General features: G+C 38.5%; 1 protein-coding gene across 14 annotated transcripts in view; it reads right to left on the bottom strand.

Annotated features, from left to right (window-relative positions):
• The window catches only part of Ptprt (protein tyrosine phosphatase receptor type T), a 1,059,888-nt gene that overhangs the window by 374,441 nt on the left and 663,921 nt on the right, over positions 1 to 21,526 (bottom strand). For all 14 annotated transcript variants that reach the window (XM_063248334.1, XM_063248323.1, XM_063248321.1 and 11 more), the window contains one exon: positions 8,677 to 8,786. In XM_063248334.1, the coding sequence (XP_063104404.1) occupies positions 8,677 to 8,786 (110 nt within the window). The remainder of the gene's footprint in view (positions 1 to 8,676; positions 8,787 to 21,526) is intronic.

The raw sequence follows: 21,526 nt of genomic DNA, 5'->3' as shown, positions 1-21,526 counted from the left end.
GCTTCGTCACAAATACCTGTGTTGTAATAGGAAAAAAACAAGACGCCTCGAGGTTAATATATAAATATTCCTGAGATTCTACCAGTGGATGACAGGCAGCGTTAATGGGCCCACTTACATAACTTCAGCTTACATAGGAAAGAAACTTCTTTCCTTATGGACCACAAGTGCCAGAAATCATTCTTTTCAACTAGAGCTATTTCTGTTGAAACACCTGTCAGCCTCCCAGTCAGCCCAGACAACCTGTATATAGCATCTACCCAGAGATGCCTGCATTTTTCCAGTCTCTAGAAGAAGAACAACCTATGAAGGGTAAGTGATGAGCCATGGGCTAGAAAACATGGCTCCTAAACCTCCCCAGGCTCTGGCTTTTAAGATTTAGGGAAGGCCTCTGGGCAAGCTTATTACGTGTGTGTGCGTGTGTGTGCGTGTGCGTGTGCGTGTGCGTGTGCGTGTGTGTGTGTGTGTGTGTGTGTGTGTGTCTTTTTTAATCTCACAGAAAACCAACAGAACTAACTTCTACTATTTAGGAGAGGTTAAGAAAAACTCGTAAGAAAAAGTTTGTGGTGAGATTCAATATCTGTATTAGAAGACGCCATCTGCAAAGTGCAAAGGGATATTGACAGAATGATATCTCCATGTGTGTCTTCCATCATCACACATGCTATTTGTTTAGTGACTTTAAGAGGAAACAGTTAATTCTTCTTGAATATGAATCTTAAAAAAATAAGCACTTTGCACCTGCCTGTGATTGAGAGAGTCAGTTGTGGTGTAACACTTGAAATAGGTGGATCCTGGCAGAGTGAAAGAAAAAGTAAGTAAGGATCTACGATAGTTTAGCAGGTTTTTAACTAGCAAAACATGTCAGGAGAGGTGGGATGGATTCACTTCACAAAGTCTTTCTTTCCAAATTTGAATATACATTAAAATATTCCAAAGAACTTAAACATAATTAACACATATAACATGCACAGATAGAACCTCTTCCCCGAGATCCTGATCTATATGGTCTTCAATGAGTCTTATCCAGTTTTCAAGTATCTATTCATTTATACATCCATCTATTTGTGTTTTTAAGGTCTTATACTGTGATTTTTTTAAATACACTTGAATTTTTTAGCAGTATTAGTTCATGACAAAATTGAGCAGAGTATTTCAAGGTGTAATATTAATCTTCGACCAGGGTTGAGCAACTTTAAATTAGATCAAGGAAAATTTCAACATTACCTCTTGCTAAAACACAAATCTGTACATCCATCTAATGAATATTTATTGAGTGCATGGTACATGCATGCCACAATTCAAGTCTTCAGGACGTATCAATAAACATGGTCCCTATTAGTCATTTCAGGATGAAACACTGTCAGGTTGAAGATCCAAGGAGCATCAATACTGCAGTTCAGCACTGAAGATCTGGCAGAATCCCTCTTCCATGGGAGAGTTCAGTCTTTTGTTGTATTCAGAGTGATTAGATGAGCCCCACTAGGACAATCTATTTTATTCAAAATCCACCATGCTAAATGGTAATCCCAACCTAAACACCCTGACAAAAACTTCTACAGTAATGTTTGAACACACATCTGGGCACTATGGCCTCACCAAGTTGACACATAAAATTAAACACCATAGGGACTGGGGCCTCCCAGGGCTAAAAAGTCCAGGCTGCACTTGAGGATAGCATAGCACACAACATTTTGAGTGCAGACTATGAAAATGACGTGAAAGAAAGAAAGTTGCTAAGCATAAAGACAGAAAGAATCTTTGTAATAAAGGGAGTAGTAAAAGGAAAAATCCCTTTGGAGGAAAAGAACAGGAAAGAGCCAGCCCTAAGGAGTGAAAAAGGTAAGGTGGTATGGGCAGAAGTGATGTACGTGGAATCCCACGTTTAAGAAGAATGGCTAGAGCCTAAGAAAATGCTAGACGCCTGGAAGAGCTGGAACACAGTAAACAATGGGAAGGAGGTAGAGTTAGAGAGCCAGGAGGGAGCCAAATCATTTGGTGCTGTGAAGTTAGGATAATGCTAAAGCACAGAAGACAATCAGATAGAAGGCTCTGCCTATGGCACGGAGAGATGCAAGAGCAGAAGTGGGGTGTGGGCCAGGAGTTATGAATCCAGTATCTGATGGTTTTTCTAAGAGACTTTGGTGCCAGAGACAGGGCCTAACCTCTGATTACTGGGCAGGAAAAATGATGCTGGAGCAATGGATAACTCTCACATTTCCTGCCTGTACAATTTAAGAGAAATGTGTTGTTTTCCTAGTTACCAGTCTGGCTCAAGTTATACCCAAAGCAGACAGTATTATGCAAATTGTGTGTCCTAATTAACATAGGCCCAGTTTGAACGATGCAAATTCTTGTTTTGGGCTATGTTAGTTATATTCCAGCTGATCCCTTCCTGTCTAGCCCATCTTGACCATCTCTTTCCTGCCCCACAGTGTCTCTGTGGACTAGAGTTTATGAATGTCTGGAGTCAGTGAGCCCTGAGTACTTATTGTGGCCAAGTACAAAATAAGGCAGAGGTATGGCCATTCATCGAAACAGACTGATGGGAGTCTAGAGGGCATCTCTCTCCAGGTATCTGTTCCCCACCTCCCCACAGTGCTGGCCCTTTATCTCCATCAGTATTTGTATCTGTTCCTGTTTAGAACTCCTCTGTCTCCAAGCACACACCAATCTTCTTGCAATGTACTCCACTGGCATGTTGATTCTGGGGCCCGTGGTTTTTGTTTACATTGAATTCAACCATCTGTAAGCTGGAAAAATATTGACAACACTCCGACCTACCAATTGCACCTTTTAAAGGCACTTTCACACAGGACTGCCACCTTGTTTTATTGAGGCAGTCTGTGTTTTATTTAACTCTGAATGCCAGGCACCTAGAATAGCTCGTAAGATAAATGTCAATCAACTCTAGCATAATCAAGCCACCCATTCCTGCCTCATTAGGGTCTTCTCATTCCCTTTAAGCTCCTCAGATTTATACACTGTAATTAGAAACTTGGTGATTTTGACTGCTAAACAGAAAGGCTTACTGGGAAGCTTCATATGTCTGAATTTTAAATATTTTCACACTTCGTTAACCCAGTTGCAAGTGTAACATCCTCTAGACCAATTCCTTCACACTGTGCAATTTTTATTTTTGGACAGAGATGAGCACAATTAATTGAATTGAAACACATATTGATTACTGTTTTTCATGAACCCTGACTAACTTGTCTCTAAATTATTTTATTGAAGAGTTTTAGACAACTGTTTGGCTGGACTGTTTCTCATTTTCTGGCAGAAAATGCCTATCTGTAGTTGTGATGGTTTGGGTTTTGGTGAACTGGAGTTGTTGCTAAAACCTGAGTCACATGGAGAGGTCACACTGCCTTTCCTCCCTATGAACTCTGAGTGGAAACCCTGCTATCTCATCCAAACCCAAGAGCAGGACTGAGGGACAGTTTATGTGAATGACATACTTTTCATATTATTGGTGAAATACCTCTCTTCAGATCCATGTGAATAGGGTTCTTCCTTAATTGATTCAGTTTGAAGCACACTGTCTCTGTAATGACTGTCATGCTCTCATCAAGCAAAACTTTCTAGACCATTTGATCCTCCCTCACCACCTCTGCCACATCCTCTTGCACGTCCAGATTGTAAAGTTTTACACTTTAATATACACATGCATCATCCTGGGATCTTGTTAATGTAAACTCAGATTCACTTGCATCTGAGTTGGGACCTGAGATTCTGTATCTGTCACATCGTCTCTGTTCAAGCTGATGGTTTGTGAACACAAGGCCATTGACACTACCTCTCTGTGCACTACCTGGTATTATTTTAGGAGAATGATCACAGATGCACATTCTAAATCTACTAAAGTACAGACTCCCAAGGATCTGAGGCTGTGGTCTAATACAGCTTAACATTCTCTGTTGTAGCTGAGGTGAGACTGGGTTCAGCAGGCCTTGATGGATCTTCTGAGCTCCCTGATCAATGTGCAAGGAGTGGGTGGGCTCTAGCTGCTGCAAAATCAACCTATTTCACAGCGTAGGGTGGCATTGGAGTCAGAGCACGGCAACCATCCCCTAGAAGAGAAGGTGCCAGGATCTTACAATCCACAATTCCAAGGAGTTCATCAAGATAAGAACTCAGCTAGGAATGGAAGTACATGAGTGTAATTCTAGCCCTCGGGAGACTGAGGCAGGAAGATAAACATGAGTTTGAGGCTGGCCTAGATTACATAGTCAGAACCTAGCTGGAAAACAAAACAACAACAACAAAAGCAGGCCTGCTAGTATATTTTATAATCCTAGCCCTGTGGTAGGCTGAGGCAGGAGGATTGCAAGTCCAGCCTAAGAAAGTAATTTAGCAAAAGACTGTCTTAAAAAATAAAGTAGGAGGGAATGTTTCTTAGTACAAAAAGTATAGGCTCAATTCACAATATAGTATTTTTTTAAAAAGATAAAAATTTGGTACTGAATGGAAGGCATCTGCTATGTTTTAGATCTTAAATGGCCCCCAAAGCCTCATATGTTGAAGACTCGTTCCCAAGGATGATGCCACTGGGAGACAGGGAAAATTTGGGGAGGTGGAATCTTGCAGAAGAAAGTGAGTTTATTCGGGATGTGCTTTAAAGGAGACATTTGGACTCCAGCTCTCTCTGTCTGTCTGGTTGTCTCTTTCTCTTTCCTTCCACGCCACCATGCCATGTTTTGCTCCATGCCATGTTCCCCATCATAATGTGCTGCTTCACCTTCATCCCAGGCCCAAAGTGACTGGGCCAAGCCACCACGGACTGAAGTCTCGGAAACTAGGAGTTCAAGAAAATATTTTCTTCTTTTAAAATTTTATCTCAATATTTTGTGTCAGTGATAGAAAGCTAACACAGTGTCAAGGCCCAGTTAATAGCAGAAAAAAGGTAGGTGCAACAAAGCTTTTACACTTCTACCAGGGTACAAGAAAGAGCTGAGCTTTCACTGTGGTATCATAGATGAGAAAAATATTCTTGCATCTTGCCACATTCCAGTTATACCCAAAATATTATGCATACAACAGCTAAGTGATCTTTTAGGAATATAAATCTGATTCCTTCATTTCTCTGCTTAGTGAAGGTTCTTAGGGTTTTCCTTTCCTCTCAGAATAAAACACCAGTTCTAAGAGACCTCGTGTCCTGCCCCTGCCAGCTCCCCCACATCGGCTCATCGCTGTCCTCCACGCTCATGAAGCCTGGTAATTCTGGCTTCCTATTTTCAAGCATTCTGAAGTTACTGCCATTCTAGGGCTTTTCAAATAGCTGGTTCTCTTCAAGTGTCATCACTGCTCTACCCTTGAAGAAAAAGCAAGGTTTAAACACAAAGCAACTCCATAATGAGGTATAACCTTTGCTTCTGTGGGTTTGACAAGGATTTATTTGTCCCTTTCTTCTTATCCAGTTGGAGCCTAGAACTGCCTGACACCTCACAAAAAGAGAACTGGAGTCCACAGACAGAATGGGACTTAGTCAAAGCCATTCACTCTGGGGAGGGGTGCTAACTGTCCAGTGATGGCTCCAGAGGCTGTTCACTGGGCTCACAGGAAGCGAATACATAGTGTGTATGTGTTGGGTTTAAAACATTTACAGTTTCATTTATAAAAATCCTTTTTATTTTATTATTATTATTTTTTTTTTACTTTGGACTTTGCTGAGTCCAACATTGTACACAGGAGAGCACAGACAATTTTGGATGTTTCTTTCATTTGTAATTTACAGATTTCTTTCTTAAAATTACAACTAGAACCTAATTTTAAAAATCAAATTAGTTTCATCTAATTAAATTTGGAAATTGCCTCATAAACACATATTTTGTTATAAACGCTTTTAAAAGTAAAGTCTCCTGCTTATAATCTGCAGCAAGATTGGTTTGAGCTCAGCTTGGAGACAACTTACCATCTCTCTGCTTAGAAGAAAATATTCTTCTATCAATTGTTAAAACTTTCTTTAAGAGTTCTCTTAATGCCCATGCAAATCACCCAGGGATTTTGTTAAACTGAAAGTTCTGATTTGGGAAGTTTGAGTGGAGCCTGGGATGCTGTATTTCTAACAATGCCTGTGTGGTGCAGACTTACACCCAGGGCTGCAGCCTCTGAATTCAGGAGAATTCAGAGCATTTTCCCAGGGCATTTTCCATTCTGCCTGTCTGACTTTTTCATTTCACGTCTCCACCCTTAACTTCCTCAATTTTTATGTAATGATAACATCTAAAATTTATGTTGTTTCTAAATGCCAAACATTGAGCTAAACACATATTTAACATGATCCTCACAGTAACCCTACAAGGTTAGTGTTATTATTACCCTGATCTTCTAGATGAGAACCTGAAGGTTCTAAGTGGTTGTTTGAAGCACCAGAAGTCACACAGCAGGTAATTTTCAGAGTTGGGATTCAGACCTCTCTATATGATCTTAAAAAGTCAACATTTTTAGTTCCTTGGGTTTCATTATCTTGTGATATACATGATTAAAGTCATGCGCAAAATATAGTATTTAAACCCAAAAATGTATTGCTTCCTTCAGAGCATCTCCAAAGATTGGCTTAAATTTTCAATTAACAATAAAAAAGTCAGCTACAATTTTCTGGCTATCATTCTCTGTAATTATAGACCAAGGAGCAGCCAAGAAGCTACTTAAAGATCTTACCATAGTTGTCTCCGTAGAGTCCATCTAGGAAATGCCAGCATCTTTAGCAGCAGGTTTTGAAAATGCACAAAGCACTGGGTTTGTGCCTCTCTAATTTGTTCCCACCATTGTACCTGGAGCTCTAGAGAAGGTACCACATAATGATACCTCCAGTTCAAGAGCTATTGCTCAGTGTCTAACTCTCAGTTGGGTTTGCACCTTTTCATTTCCACCTATTTCTTTATTCTTATTTTGGAATAGTAATCAGATGGGTCCAGTGCATGAGAGAAGTATATTACTCTCAATGAAGAAGGCTTTGAAGACAAGTGACCCCACCTCCTACATGGCGCAGCCCAGTGCTTTCTAAGTGTGGGTATTTAAAGGACCAAATTGTCATTATTTCAAGGCAAAATGAAAACAAAGGCAATCGGCATGATTATTCATGAAGCTAAGTTTATTTAATTTGAAAGATTGCATTTTATTCTGAAATTATGTCCTCTCTATATTTTCTGGAATTGTATCATTTATAAAAGCTTAATAATAATCACAAAGTCACCTAATCTTTATGAGTGTAGATTCCAAAATCCTCCAATGTGTGGCATTGAGATTATTCTATAATAATGCCATCACTTCCGAAATCATGAGTACTTTCCTTGTGCTAGAGAACAGATCTCTTATGGGTATGTGTATGCATGTAATTGTGACTTCTACTTCACAAGTAATAGCAGGTAGCTTTGGAATGAGTAGACTTTGATTCAGTTACATTTCCAGGCCCACTCTTCCCTGCAAGGCTTTGGCCACAGTCTAGATGTATCTCATCTCTTATAACAAACCAGAAAAGGAGCTTGTTCTTGTGGGACAGGGGGGCTTATTTATATTTCTTTCCTCCTTTACCAAGTTCTCTGCAATTTCTAAAATGAAGATATTAGCTTTTTTGAGTGATGTTAGCTGCATGAGACACAGTGGATAAAAGGGAGCACTAAGGATAATGTATGTCTCTGTTGAACTTGCAGGTTCACCAGACTGATTCTGAAGCTTTGCCTCTTGTCAAATTCTCCTTGATATTCCTCCGCAAGTCCACTCTGTACAGATGCATGTTTCTACATTAGCCTAGTGGCTCAAGCCTCTCTGAAACCTGTAGTGCATGTTTCATCCTGGAAAAGCTGGTGCCTTTTCCTTCCTCAGACTTTCCAGAGTGACGTAAAGCCATGACTCTCATCTTCACTCTACAGATAAGGGAACACACTGGGAGAAAGGAGGATCCTGCCAAAGGTAATGTGAGACTATGTTATAGCTACTAAGATCCTGGGCTATATCTTTCCAGCACCAGTATCCATATCCTTCCATTTGCTCTGGTCTGTTATATTTAGTAGTGCAATTTTATGGTGTCTTAGAATACAACGAGAGTGAAGAAAGTCGATCTCAGTACTTAAATTCTTTCTATTCATTGTTTTTGGAAATTTTTCTTTCTGATTTTCAATGGATTTCTATATAACTTTAGCTTTATTAGTTTTTAGAAAGTATATTGTGTTGGTTTAATGGATATATTTCTGCCTGAGTAGATTCTCTACTGTCTCTGATATAATGCTAATAATATATGGTGGAGAGTTTGGACACTATCACTTGGCTAACAATACAATATGCCTAGGGCACATAGAAACTTAGAGCTCAAGAATCCTATTACCTTGAGGTAGAAAATAATGTTGGGATTCTTCTCAAATTTCAAGGGCTGACACAGGTCGTGTAAACACTGAGTATTGAGGTTCCATGTAAGTACTGTAATTTTCCAGATGAACTTCAAATGTTGTTTACCAGGTCTGGGTCTCTCTTTTCAGAAAGGACCAATCGTCACACAATCACCTTAATGCATATGGTGTGTTCAGTGAGTGGCCTGGTACTTCTTCCCATTGTATTGTAAGATGTAACATTTGGCCAGTTGTATCTCACTCACCTTTACATCCTCAGTCAGCCAGTTAAGCACCTATTTAAGCTCCAAGAGAATTGCATGAAGCTGAGCCATTTGAAGCAGCTTACCTCGTAGAGTGTGATAACACCATTGGTTTCATTGGGAGGTTTCCACTGGATGTAGATCTTTTCTTCAAAGGGTCCCCCTTGGATGGATTCAAGAGGAACAGCTCCTGGAACTACAGAAAGAAAAAGTATGAAAGGAAAGTATGTTATCATCCATGTCACTTCTCTAGTTCCACTGACCTAGAATAGAGTCTTGCAACATTTCTCTAGAAAATCAGATGTAAATATTTTAGGATTTACAGACCATGCTGTCTTTGCTGCAACTATTCAACTCTACCTTTTAAACACAAAATTGACTACAAAAAATACATAGGTGAGTGAATATTCCTGACCTCAAATAAAACATTCCTCAGTATAGACAGGGGGCCAGATCCGACTATGGGCCATAACTGGTGGACCCCTCTTTAGGCCCCAGGTTTGCTACCAAATGGGAACGTGGAATTAGGCTTTAGGATTCAGGGAAATATAGACTGAGTTTCACCATTGCGTGTCCAATTCTTATCTTCCTAGCAATGCCAAATTCTCTCCAACTTCAGTTTCCTAATTTCTGAATCCGAAGGAACCCTGTGTCCTGAAATTTCAATGCCTTTAGAAGACTGCCTTGCTCCAAGAAGGCAGCTAGCTTGTCTTGCTGCTGAGTCTGGCATGGTATTGTATGAATGACTTATGTCAGCATTTTGTCCTAATGAGCACAACTATTCCTGGTGCTGCTTCTCTAACAGGCCAGTATTCCTGTCACCCTCCTCCTGCTGGGTTCTACCATCCTTAGATCAGAAGGTGCTAAGCCAGAAGGCAAAAGATTCCCCAAACTTTCAGTTATAACCTTCTAGAGAATCACGAATTCATGTAAATCATTACCAGATCTATTTATATTTCAGCATTATAAAAGCAGGTACTTTTACTAAGCACTTACTCTTTGATCAGAATTTTACATACATTATTTCACTTAAGCCACAAAAGATTTCTGCCCAGTATGTATTATCTCCTTTGTGCTGATAAGGGAACTGAGACTGAGAGTATTAAATAACTTGCTCAAGGTCATATGGCTCTTAAATTGTAAAGAGGGAACTGAACACCTGTCTAGGAGCTTCAAAGCATATACTCTTAATCATTATGCTGTGCTTCGCTATATAAAACTCGGGCCATATGTTGCAATCAGTTCTCCATTGTTAAATTAAAATACATTTTGGTTTTTTTCCATCATAAGTACAATACACACAATTTGGAGAATATTAAGAGTATTAAAAAAAGAGGGAACAAAATCACTCATAATACCCACAGCCAAAGGTATTTTTGTAGTATTTTATGCATATATAATAAAACTTCCTATTTAAAAAATATAAAAGGTATCTATGCATACATGTTTTCAATTCTTTAGAAATATAAACCCTAGAATATATATTGCTCTGAGACACAATGTTTAAGTGTTCTTTAGGACCAGATGTTACAACAGCTACTAGAGAAGGACATCCCCATTATACTCATAGTAATCAATCCTGTATTAGTCCATACATGTAGTGCATTAAAGTTGGTTTGACTTCTTCATGATTATCAGTAACACTGGAATGAAAATTCTTATAGATATATTCATGCAAATTTAATGATGTCTTGAACATAAATTCGTGGAAATTAATTTACCAGGCAATACGAAACAAACTATTTTATTTTTAAGGTTTTTGACATGTATTACCAGATTGCCTTCTAGCAAGTTGGTACAAATCTGGACTTTCCAACAAAAGAATATGCCTAGTTCTGATCTCTGCCAACACTATTTAAAAAATTAAGTGCATGTACATATCATTTTTAGCCTACTGGAGAGCACAGATTTTTTTTTTCAGTTTAATTAGCCATTTGCATTGATTCTTTTAGGAACATGCTCTCTACACCCTGTGCTCATTTTCCCGTATGGCTCTTTATTTTTGCTCATCTTTGTCTTATGGGCTTGTAATTATAATCTCTTTGTAAAGTCTTCAGTTTCCTTTGTGAATAGTATGTGAACAATTTCTTTCAGTTTTTGTTTAAAAATCATTTAGGTATGTAAATGCCTTTAATTAGTCAAAACTCTTACTTTAGGTTCTCCTTTACTTACTCTCCCTCTCTGCAAACATTTCTTGAGTACTTAATATGTTTGAAGGATCATGGTGGACATTATAGATGCACCAATAATAAGAGAAACGCATTCAAAGTTTTATAAAACTTGTTCTCTGGGGAAGAAAGATTAAGTGATTATATCTGCAATTAATTTATTGAAGTTGCTGTCATAAATCTGAGATGAAAGCACATAGGAGTAATAGAATGTCAAGCAGAGAAAATGCAGCAGGCAAGTCAGGACAGAGTGGCAAGTAAGATACAGTTGATGGATAAGTAGCTGTTACAGGGCAAAAACAGGGAGCATTGGAGTGTGGATGGTAGCTTTTTGAGGTCAAGGGTAGAAAGAGGAAAGTCAGTTAGGGGTTGCTAGGATCATTCTTGGGAGAAAGAATGGTAGTGGACCATGGAGAGGGAGAGTGAAAGAGAAATGGGCTGTGTTGCAGATTTTAGTCACAGTAAAATAATGTAACTTGATGGTGCTGAGTAAAGATAAAGGAGGGGAGGTATGGGTCGTGGAGAGACCCAAACTTTTCTTGCTTCATACAACTGGAGGATCAGATTATTGTCCATAAAAGGCTGGCCATATTTGGAGAGGATTTTAGTGAGCTCATTTTTTGTCCTATTTCGTTTGAGGTGTACATAGAACCTTCCTGGGGGGGGGGGTAAAAATTGTTGAATATTGAAGCAACCTTGGAAAGTGAAACCGTGGTAAGACAATAGATAGTACAAGAAGAATACTGAGCAGAGTGGAAAAGGTCCCAGCTAAGAGGAACTTCAGTCTGAACAATAAAGAAGAAAACAAATGGAGAAATTGGGAGCTGGTATTCAGAGAGGTAACACGAAAAAGAGGAAGTTGAGCTGTGCTGTATGTGGAAGGGAGGACGAAGGTTCATTGAAAGACTGGTCAAGAGTAAAGATACGGCTGAGTAGTTAAGTAAGAGGCAGGCTTATTTTTGTCCACCGAACCCAGTGTCTTCAAGGCTATTTGTGACTCACACAAGAGTAATTTTGGAAATCACTTTGTTGCCATAGCCATCCTAGGAAAGACTGAGAAGGAAAAGGAAGGTGATGTGAGACAAGTCAACAACTTGGGCAAAGAGGAGGAGGAAGAAAATGCAAAAATAGCAGGCGTGTCGCGTGGAACCAAAGCAGAAGCAACCAGGGAAAATCCAAACCAGGAGGAAGAGATGGAAGAGTGGGAAAGAGAAGTGCTAACTGACATGGATACGGCCCTAAAAAGGCAAGAATAGGGGTGCTTGGAAACAAGGTCTCTGCTTCTGTGAGGGAGAATGAATATGTGCAGATACTTCTGAGGTAGGAGTTCAGGTTTCCTAAATGGTTCTATTTTCTTGAGAAGTGAGGATGAAGCCACATGCAAATGGTGTAGTGTTGGGTGGAAGACAAAAGTTAAGAAGCTTTGAGCTCTTAAAATTAGAAAGTGATCTGAACAGAGAGATGCACATGGTACTTTATCTATCTATGGTCCATCTGGCGGAGGTGGGGAGGGTCTGTCTAAAGGAAGCAGAGGAGAATCTACCTGATGGAGGTTACGATGGTGAGTCTCAAAACTGATAACATTACACGGCCTGATCTTTCTGGTTTAGAGTAAGTTCTCTTTCTCTTACCAGATCAGATAAATAGACAATATAGGTGGATAATCATTTTTGTGATTTATTTTATAACTTATTCTTATGTTTTCTTTTTACATCAAACATCATGCTCCGTCTGAAATTTATTTCCCATATTATACACAGTAGAAATCTAAATATAATTTTTTATAATTTTCTTAGGACAATTACTTGACGAGTCAGAATATTCCCTGGTAATTTAAAAAGCCATCTTATCATCATTTCAAGTTATTTTATTTCTGGAAATATATTGTGTGGCTTTCATTGAGCTGCAGCTTCACCATGACAATATCTCTGTATTGTGTGCAGATGACATGTTTTAATACTTAATAGAACAAGGTCTTTCCTTTCATTATTCTTCTTTCGAAAGTCTTCTGGGATTTGACTACTCATTTAATTTTCCTGAACTTTAGAATAATTTAACAAAATTTCAAAACTATTGTATCTGAATTATTATTGCAGTTGCATTTTTCCATTCTTTTGGGGCCAAAGAATGTCTCTGTATAACCATGAATGGTTCTACTCAGTAATATTGCATTAATCTTCATTTATTAATGCTTCTTTTTTTCCCTGTGGTTAAAAATATGAAGAGTTTTTGTTGTTTCTTACAAATTGCATTTCTAAGACTTTATTACTTTGCTTCTACTGTTTTTGCATTATATTAAAAAGTTCCTCTTATAATGTTTTGCATGATATTAAAAAGTATATGTCATTATGTAGAGTTTTAAAGGATAATTATGAAGTATACTCATTATGTGCTCTAAGAAATAAGACCTTTGTGATATTGAAGCATTATTATTGACTCCTTCTTCTTCTTCTTCTTCTTTCCCTGTTACTATAGTTTACAACTAAATGTGCCCCCAAAGCCTCAGGTGCTCGTAGGTGGGGCTTCAGCAGGTAACTGAATCAAGGGAGTGTGATACACATCAGCGGATTAGCCCACTGATGTGTTTATATCATGATGTGATTTGGTGAGAGAAAAATCCTGGTCAAAAGAGGTGATGCATGGCCTTGAAGATCTGTCTGCCTCCCTCCTTCTCTGATCTCTTCCTCTGTTTCCTGCCATGCCATGAGTAACCCTCCTCTGCCATGTCCCTCTGTCACACTGCCCAGCCTTGGAATCAGCTGAGTATGGACTGAAACCTCTACAAGCCATGAGATAAAACAAACCTTTTCTCCTTTAAGTTGTAGGTGTTGGGTATTGTATCTTTGACAAAAAAGTGGCTACAACACACATCAACAAAAAACCAAGTACTACACTGTATTTCATGTTACTCACTCTTAATCTTAATTGTACTTACAAGTATACACAGCTACCCCAAGACAACATATGGTTTAGTTTTTCCAGGTTTTCTTTATATACATGTGGATTTTCTTGATACATGCCTAGAGTGTATTTTATTACAAGATTCCCACTGGCCACTCAACACCATTTTGAGAGTTAACTGCATTGATGTACATACTTGTATTTCACTCAGTTCTAGTCCATGAAAATCATCTTTTGTACTTATTCCATCATTCTACTATAGGTATAGTACAGATAGCTAAGTCATGTGAAAATATTATAGGCAATCAGACAGAAGTAGGCCGTCCAGAGAGTCAGTACAGAGGATGAAAACATTACAACACATGAAACACACAATGGCTAGAGGCACATTGAAGGCCAGGCTTCAAGATAAAGACACAATGACTAGGCCTACATGCCTCCGCAAGGAATAAGCATTATATGACTGATATTGCCAGGTCCAATAAAATCAAGACAGTCACTCATGTGGGTAACAAAGACCTCCGGATCCATCCTTGCCTAAAAAAACGTCTTTGTGTTCTCCATGTTCATTTGCTATGTCACCTGACTCCCCACTGGATCAATATTACCTAAGTGGCTATACTTGTAATCTTACTGGATGATCATCATTTTGACCCATGTTATATACAATCAGAATTTTGTATCTGCCTCATGAGTTTGCTTTATCAAACTTCCTCTGTAAAGTGGGGTCTGTGACAACCCACTACTAGGTTCTCTTCTACCTCTCAGGAGATATCTCTTTAAATAAATATTTCCTACGCTTAACCTCTGTTGCTCGTTAAAATTCATTCATTGATTTTGGGGAACACAAACTTGGCATACCTAACATTTAGCCGGTTGGAAGGTATCTTATTCCCCCTACATCAGATGGACATTAGTGGTGTTATCTTAGAAGAAGACCCATATAAATTTTTGTGCATGTAGTTGAACACATACAAAATGTTACTAAGAGGTACTTAGGAATAGGACAGTTAGACTGAAGGGCATATCTGTTTTAGCTTACTGAGGACTTCATTTTCCAAAGTGGGAGTTGCAGTTTAGACACCTTCAAGCAATGTTCTGAAGGTTCCTACTTTCTTACATCCTTGCAAACACTTTGAATTATTAGGTTTTAAAATTCTAAACCATCTGGTAATTGGAAAATGATACTCTATAGAGATTTTCTATGTTTTATACTATTTACTAAAGAGGCTGAGTCTTTAATATCTGTTAAATGTTGTCTTTTTCTTGTTGAATTGTAGAAATTCTTTGTAAATTCTTGATACTGACCTTTTATGGACTATATTGTTTTAATTTCTTTCAGTTCGTATATTTCCTTTAATTTTGGATACAGATACATTTTGAATTTTTTCTTAAAGCCTTTATTCATTTATTAGACCCTTTCAACTTTTGTATGGGAGAGACAAACTCAGTAGCAGATACAGTTGCTATTCTACACACACCCTATTGAATAACACTTAACACAAAACACTTTATTGCTCTTACCTGAAAACTGTGGAAATAAACTTGGCCTCTAAAGAGGGCAAACAAGAAATGCCAGTCAATTCTCCCCAAATATCTTTCAGGCAATAAAAACCAGAAAGTTGATGGATGAATATTCCACATTTCTCCACACTTGGTTGAACAACACTGAGACACACATCTGTTAGTATCCTAAGCTTCTGCTCCTCAAACTAGCTCAAACACTGAGGACTGATGATGATGACAAGAGGAGAAGGATGAGGAGAAGGAGGGAGAGAAGAAAGAAGAAAGAGGGGGGAGAGAGACAGAGGGGAGAAGCAGGAGGAAGATTTCCAACACATTGCAGACTGACAGAAAAACATTACTTAAACAATGAAAGTGAAAAGTAAAAATGATGTTTAAATATCAATAAAAATGCAGGGTGTTCATTTTTAAATACTCTATTTTGGTTCTTATCCTGGTTCAGAAAATCAGGCAGTGATGGGCTTTGACCACACTTAAATACCAGTATTCTAAAACCTGGTCATTCATATGGTGATTCCATAACACCTTTCCTCTCCTTTTCCCTGGGCAGTGTGACCTTTATAGATGAAAAGAAATGCAATGGGCTACTTAAGCTGACATCTTGGCAAACACGTTAATATCAATTCTAGTATCTTACATGAAGCTTTCCTTGGAAAATAATTATGTAAATAATCAAAAATTTTATAGACAATAAAGGTTTTATCATTTCCAATTTTTAAACTTTATTTCTTTGCCACAAATGCAATACTAATGGAAATAATGACAGATATCTCTGTTTTTCCTATTTTAAAGATAATGAAGCTATTAGTTTAGCCTTCAGTATGGTGTTTATAGGTTTTCAGTAGTTATCTTTTATCAGGTTAAAAAGGTTCATTTTCTTCCTAGTATAAAAGGATATTTTGTTTTTAATCATGCTGAGTTTTAACTGAATCCATTGTAGTAATGATACATTTTTTTCTTCTCTCAGTATGTTAATATAGCAAATTACATAAATGGATTTACCAAAGTGGAACCACTATTGATTTTTTTAAAATAAACTGATTATTTTTCCTATTTTGCACAGTTTTAGATTGCTTACTAATATTTTATTTGGGATATTTGTATCCAATTTCTTTTTTTCATTAAAAGCATGTCCAGTTTTAAAATCAAGATTATGGTCATATCATAAGTTAAGAGGGGAAAAGTTCCTTTTTTCCTCTCCGGAGGAAAGTCTATATATAAGATTGGATTACAAACTCCTTTTAATTGGACTTTTAAACCACATTGGACTGACATTTGCTATGCTGGAAAAATTTAAACTATTGATTCATTTTGTCTATTTACTGTAGAGTTATATATTGATGTTTTTATTTGAGTCAGGTTTTTAAATTTATGTTTTGCCACAAATTATTTTCATGTCACCTAATTTTTAAATACATTAGTTTAAAATAATATATAGTATCTTGTTTATCTCTAAACCCTTTTCATTGTGTAATACATTCTACACAAGCACAGAAAACAAGTAAACATCTCATTAATTTAGCAGTAGCCAGCTTCATACTATGACCTTACTGTTCTTTATAGTTTTTACTCTTTTAAACATGCATCTAGTAAATAGTTCTGCACTCTTTTACAAAGATCAGTGCAGGAGAATTAATGTCATTAGGATGTTAATTTCCACTCTGTGAATGAATGCACTTTCCCTCTGTCCAGTAATATTTTTTGTGCAACCTTTTAAAAGATGGTATATGATAGTTTAGTCTGTAGATCATTCTGCTAGTGACACGAATCATGTTTTAAGTACAATATTTCCACCTAAAATGGGAATGGAAGAAATTAGATATACTTATGGATTACTTGGCCAGATAGGGTTTCCTTATCTTTTTGGGTACTGGTATAAAGAGCAGTTAGAAAAGGAAACTGTCAGACAGCAGGGAAATTCTCTACAGAGACACGGCTCCGTAGATGTTTCAGGGGATAGCCTATGATTGCTGGAAACACTGCCTGTTCCTTTTACGACAGTGTCTCTTTCCAATGACAGCTTCTTTTTAAAGCCCCCTCCTTTCCTTGTTTACCCTATGCTCTGGGCTCAAGCTTCAGTGAGAGTTCTCACCCTCTGCACTCTGGACTGGCATTTGAAGTTACCCACACATAGAGCTCTCTGTCCTCAGCTCTGCAGTTCTATGGCTACCATGCCGTGGCCTCCATCAGCAAGAGCTGAGTGTTTGATGCAGTTAAACTCAAGTCTCTTCGTTTATGCCCAGCAAGGGTTCCTTTTCTGTGCAGTCTAGCTAAGTGGTCTCCTTCCTGATTTGGTCTGCCTCTCCTACATCATCTTGCATTAATCTCCTCAGGCATAGGCATAGGAATTTCTTTTAGGTTTTCAGGGTCAGTTTAAAGGTGTTCTCTATACTTCTTTTGGATGGCAGTTTAAGAAAGATGACCAGATCAGCATCTTCAGTTAGAGCTCTTATTTTCAGCCCTGAGACCTCTAAGATAGTGTTGTAGAATGACTCAGAGCACAGGGTGAAGCTAGACCTTCTGTTCTGTTCTCACTTACTTGCTGCATAACCTAGACCTCACTTTCCTCAGTTTAAAAGGGGGATAATAGGGGCCAGGATTTAGCTCAGTGGCATAAGCACTTGCCTGGCAAGCCCAAGGTCATGAGTTCAATCCTCAGGACCCCCCCCCCCAAAAAAAGGCAGGGGGATACTGTATGCCTCATAAGTTACATGGGCTTCTGAATATTAATATAAAAAAGTGCTTAGCAAGATTCCAGGTAGCAGTAACTAATCTATTTGTTCCTCCCACACAGATCCTATTCCTCTAGAATTCTCAATTCTCTGAGAATTCTCTAGCATAGCCTGCGGATCACTAATTTGAATTTTTGCAGAACCAGTTAGGGCCCTTACTATTTCCAATGATGCCCTTATGTCAGTCTGTTCTTTCTGAATGGTATTATATTGCTAACCACAGACGGGACACTTCTCATAGCTTACTGAGTTTTTTACAGTCTTCTGATCTCTATAGTAAATAATGGAAAATTCCATCTTGTCTCCAAGGTCTCAAGATTCATTGATTCTGTAGTGTATTTAGATGTGTATATTGTCTTTCTAACACTGTTCTAAATGCTTGGGATGTAGCAGGAAACAAAATAGAAAAACCCCATGTCAGTAGAGTACATTCCAGTGGGAGAAGCTAGATAATAAATAAAACATACAGTGAAATGTGCAGTATGTAAGATGAGAAATATTAAAGACATACATGATGCAGGGAAGAAACAGTGTTGTGTGACACCACCAAATTTTAATGAATTGGTTTGGGAAATGCTCCCTGAAGGTAAAATTGGAATGAAGATTCAAAAAAGGTGAACGAGTGAGCTTTGTGTGTTTGGTAGGACATTCTACTCAAAGGGAATAGCAGATGAAAAGGTCCTGAGGCAGAAACACAATGAGTATATTTGAGAAGAACAATGATTAGATTGATAGAATGAGGCAGAAGTAGAAAGAGATGAGGTAAAAGGCAACCAGAAATGAGGATTCTGTTCACCTGGAGGCCTTGTGAGCCATTGTAGAGTCCTGGAGTTTTTAATCTCAGTAACATAAGAAACTACTGAAGGGTTCAGAGCAGAAAGTGGATGTGATTTACTTCATGGTTTTACAAGATTGTTCTGGCTGAGATGCTGAGCAAAAAAAGGCAAAGGCCAGAAGTGAAGCTGAGAGACCTTCTAGGAGACTGCTGCAATAGTTCAGCTTGGACGTCAAGCAGCTGTGACCAAAAACAGCAGTAGAGGATGTGAACAACGAGGCAAGTCGCTCAGCATCTTCATGCCTCTGCACTGTGAGGGTGACCAAAGCTGCTCTTTGCCCAAACAGACACCCATCACAGGTACTTCCATGTGAATGGCTTACCATAGGGTTATGCAAACCAGAGCTTCAGGGCTGACACAAGTGAGGAGGCAAAGTTTTTGGCTTGAGCCACTAATAATATGGAGCTGCTGTTAACTAAGAGGAAGAAGACAGCATGGAGCATAGGATTGCTGGTGGTTGAGGGATACTTAGTTGCCCAGTTTTGTATGTGTTTAATTCCAGAGGTCAATGAGCAATCTAGATGGAGAGGTTGAGAAGCTGGATAAATGACCCCGGAGCACTGAGCAGAAGTCTGATGTGGGGATATCAACTGGAGAAATGACTACAATATGGGTGTATCTTGAAGCCAAGAGATTGAAGGAAATAATTAGAACCACAAATGTGGATTCAGAGTCAGCAAATTATGGCCTTCAGGCAAATCCAACCAGCTGTTTATTTTTTGTAAATAATATTTTATTGGAACACTGCCACACCCATTCATTTATATAACATTTCTGGCTGTTTTTCTGCCACAGTAGCAAAATTAAGTGGCTGCCACAGAGATTGCCTGGTCTATGAAGTCTGTATTTGAAGACCTGGCTAAGCCTTTAGTATAGAACTGAGGGTAAGGGGTCCCAAGAATTGAGACAAGGAGGTTGAGATGTTTACAGGAATCAGGAAAAGACAAAGTAGGAAGCCAAGTGGAAAAAGAAAGTGGGGTAAAGAGGATTTAATAACCAGCTGTGTCAAATACAACCAACTGGTTAAATAAGAATAGCTAACTCTGAGTAATGACAACTGGATCTGGCAGATAACCTTAAAGAAATTATTTTTGGTGGAATATAGGGACTTTTTGCTACTTTGAGTGGTTTGAGTGAAAAACAGAAGACAAAAAAAGGGCATATAGAAATGACTAGATGGTGTAATAGTTGTGAAACAAAATGAGGCTGAGTTGATGTGTGTGTGTGTGTGTGTGTGTGCGTGTGTCTTTTTAAGAATGACAGAAATGCAGTTTGGATGTGAGGTGACACACGTAATCAACTATAGAGGGAAACCTGGATAGAGAGTAGACAGCATTTAATGGTGGGAATAATGACCTTGAGTAGATAAAAGCAAAGAGGACATGGTACGTTCAGTGGAGAAGTTGGTCTTTGTTGATAAAATAAATGGTCACTAGAAAAAAAAAGGAATGTCAAATACAGGGACAAAATGTAGGTAGTCAGGGAATCTATTCAAATGCTTTTAATTGTCTCAATAATCTAGCAAACAAAGTCATCAAGTGAAGATACCCAACCAGGCAACACAATGTCACTGAGGAGCTTTAAAGACCTGCCCATGGGTGCCCCTGTCTTCAGTGGGTGTGGCCAAAATAGTGGAGGGCAGTTAGGTACAAAAGGAAAACAGACAATCAGGTGGGACCAGGGCCGTGAGCACATGGAAACCAGAGTGAAGCTGAGACTTGAAGGAGAATAAAAAGGATTGACTGGAATGTTTGGCCAAAGATTTCAAACTGGAAAGAGAAAAGAGCGAGGCCAGTAAGTAAGTAGCAGGTACAAGTGGGGTGGCCTCAGCCTTAGGGAAATGAACTGAAAGGTACAGAGTAGTGATCAAAGTGAGACGTTTATAATTCAGATTATGGAGAGGCTAGAGATTATTTAAAACTGGTCCCTGGCTCATGACAAACAAATTCTGCATAAATCTGTGGTTTGGCTTTTCCTGATTAACCACTTCCAAATAAAGTACTGGCTATTATGTCTGACACTGGTCACACACTACCTAAACACAGCTCTGGGCGGAGAGGGCTGAGTGCCTCACATATAGATTCCTGTGTGGCACACCTTAAAGAGAATAATGGTTTTTCACTTCCATTTTACAGGTGAGAGCACTCATGTGTGCACAGTGCAAATAATTTAACTAGAGTGGTCTAATAAGGTAAAGAATAAAGCCAAGATACTGCTCAGATCCTTTTGCTTCTGAGTATTTTCTGAGTCACGCCTTCCTTCCATCATCTGATAGATGCAAGACTACAGTCGCTGAAACAGCATCAATCAGCAATTTAGGACTCTCAGCCCCAGGCCAAAGCTATTTCCAACTCCCCATCACCACTGCACAGGACAGGGTGTAATTTTCAATGCAGCAGACTGACTTTCCTTTAACTAAACTGCATCTGTCCATCTGTCCATCTGTCTCTGTGCCTCTCCTCTCTCTCTCATTATGAAAAGGCTTTTTCCTAATCATCTAATCCTGTGCCTTTTCTCCATTCTTTTTTCCCTTTCTTTATAATTCTTTAATGAACTCACATTTTCACTTTCCACAGTTTCATTTCTTCTATCTAACAGCATGGGACTTTCCATCCTTTTGACAGAGTTCTACAACAAAGGTTAATTACTTCATAATTTCATTCTCTTGAAAAAAAAAAGCACACTGAAATTGCTAATTTTAACTGTGCTTCTTGTCAGTAGGTTCATATAAATTCACTGTAATTAAACCAGATGTTTTCTTGTGTCTTAAAGTCA

Source organism: Cavia porcellus, unplaced genomic scaffold (assembly GCF_034190915.1).
Source record: "Cavia porcellus strain 051 isolate PalLab524CR breed Dunkin Hartley unplaced genomic scaffold, mCavPor4.1 scaffold_5, whole genome shotgun sequence".
Taxonomy (NCBI): Eukaryota; Metazoa; Chordata; class Mammalia; order Rodentia; family Caviidae; genus Cavia; species Cavia porcellus.
The sequence above is the reverse complement of the archived record's forward strand: the minus strand, read 5'-3'. Positions and strand labels throughout refer to the sequence as shown.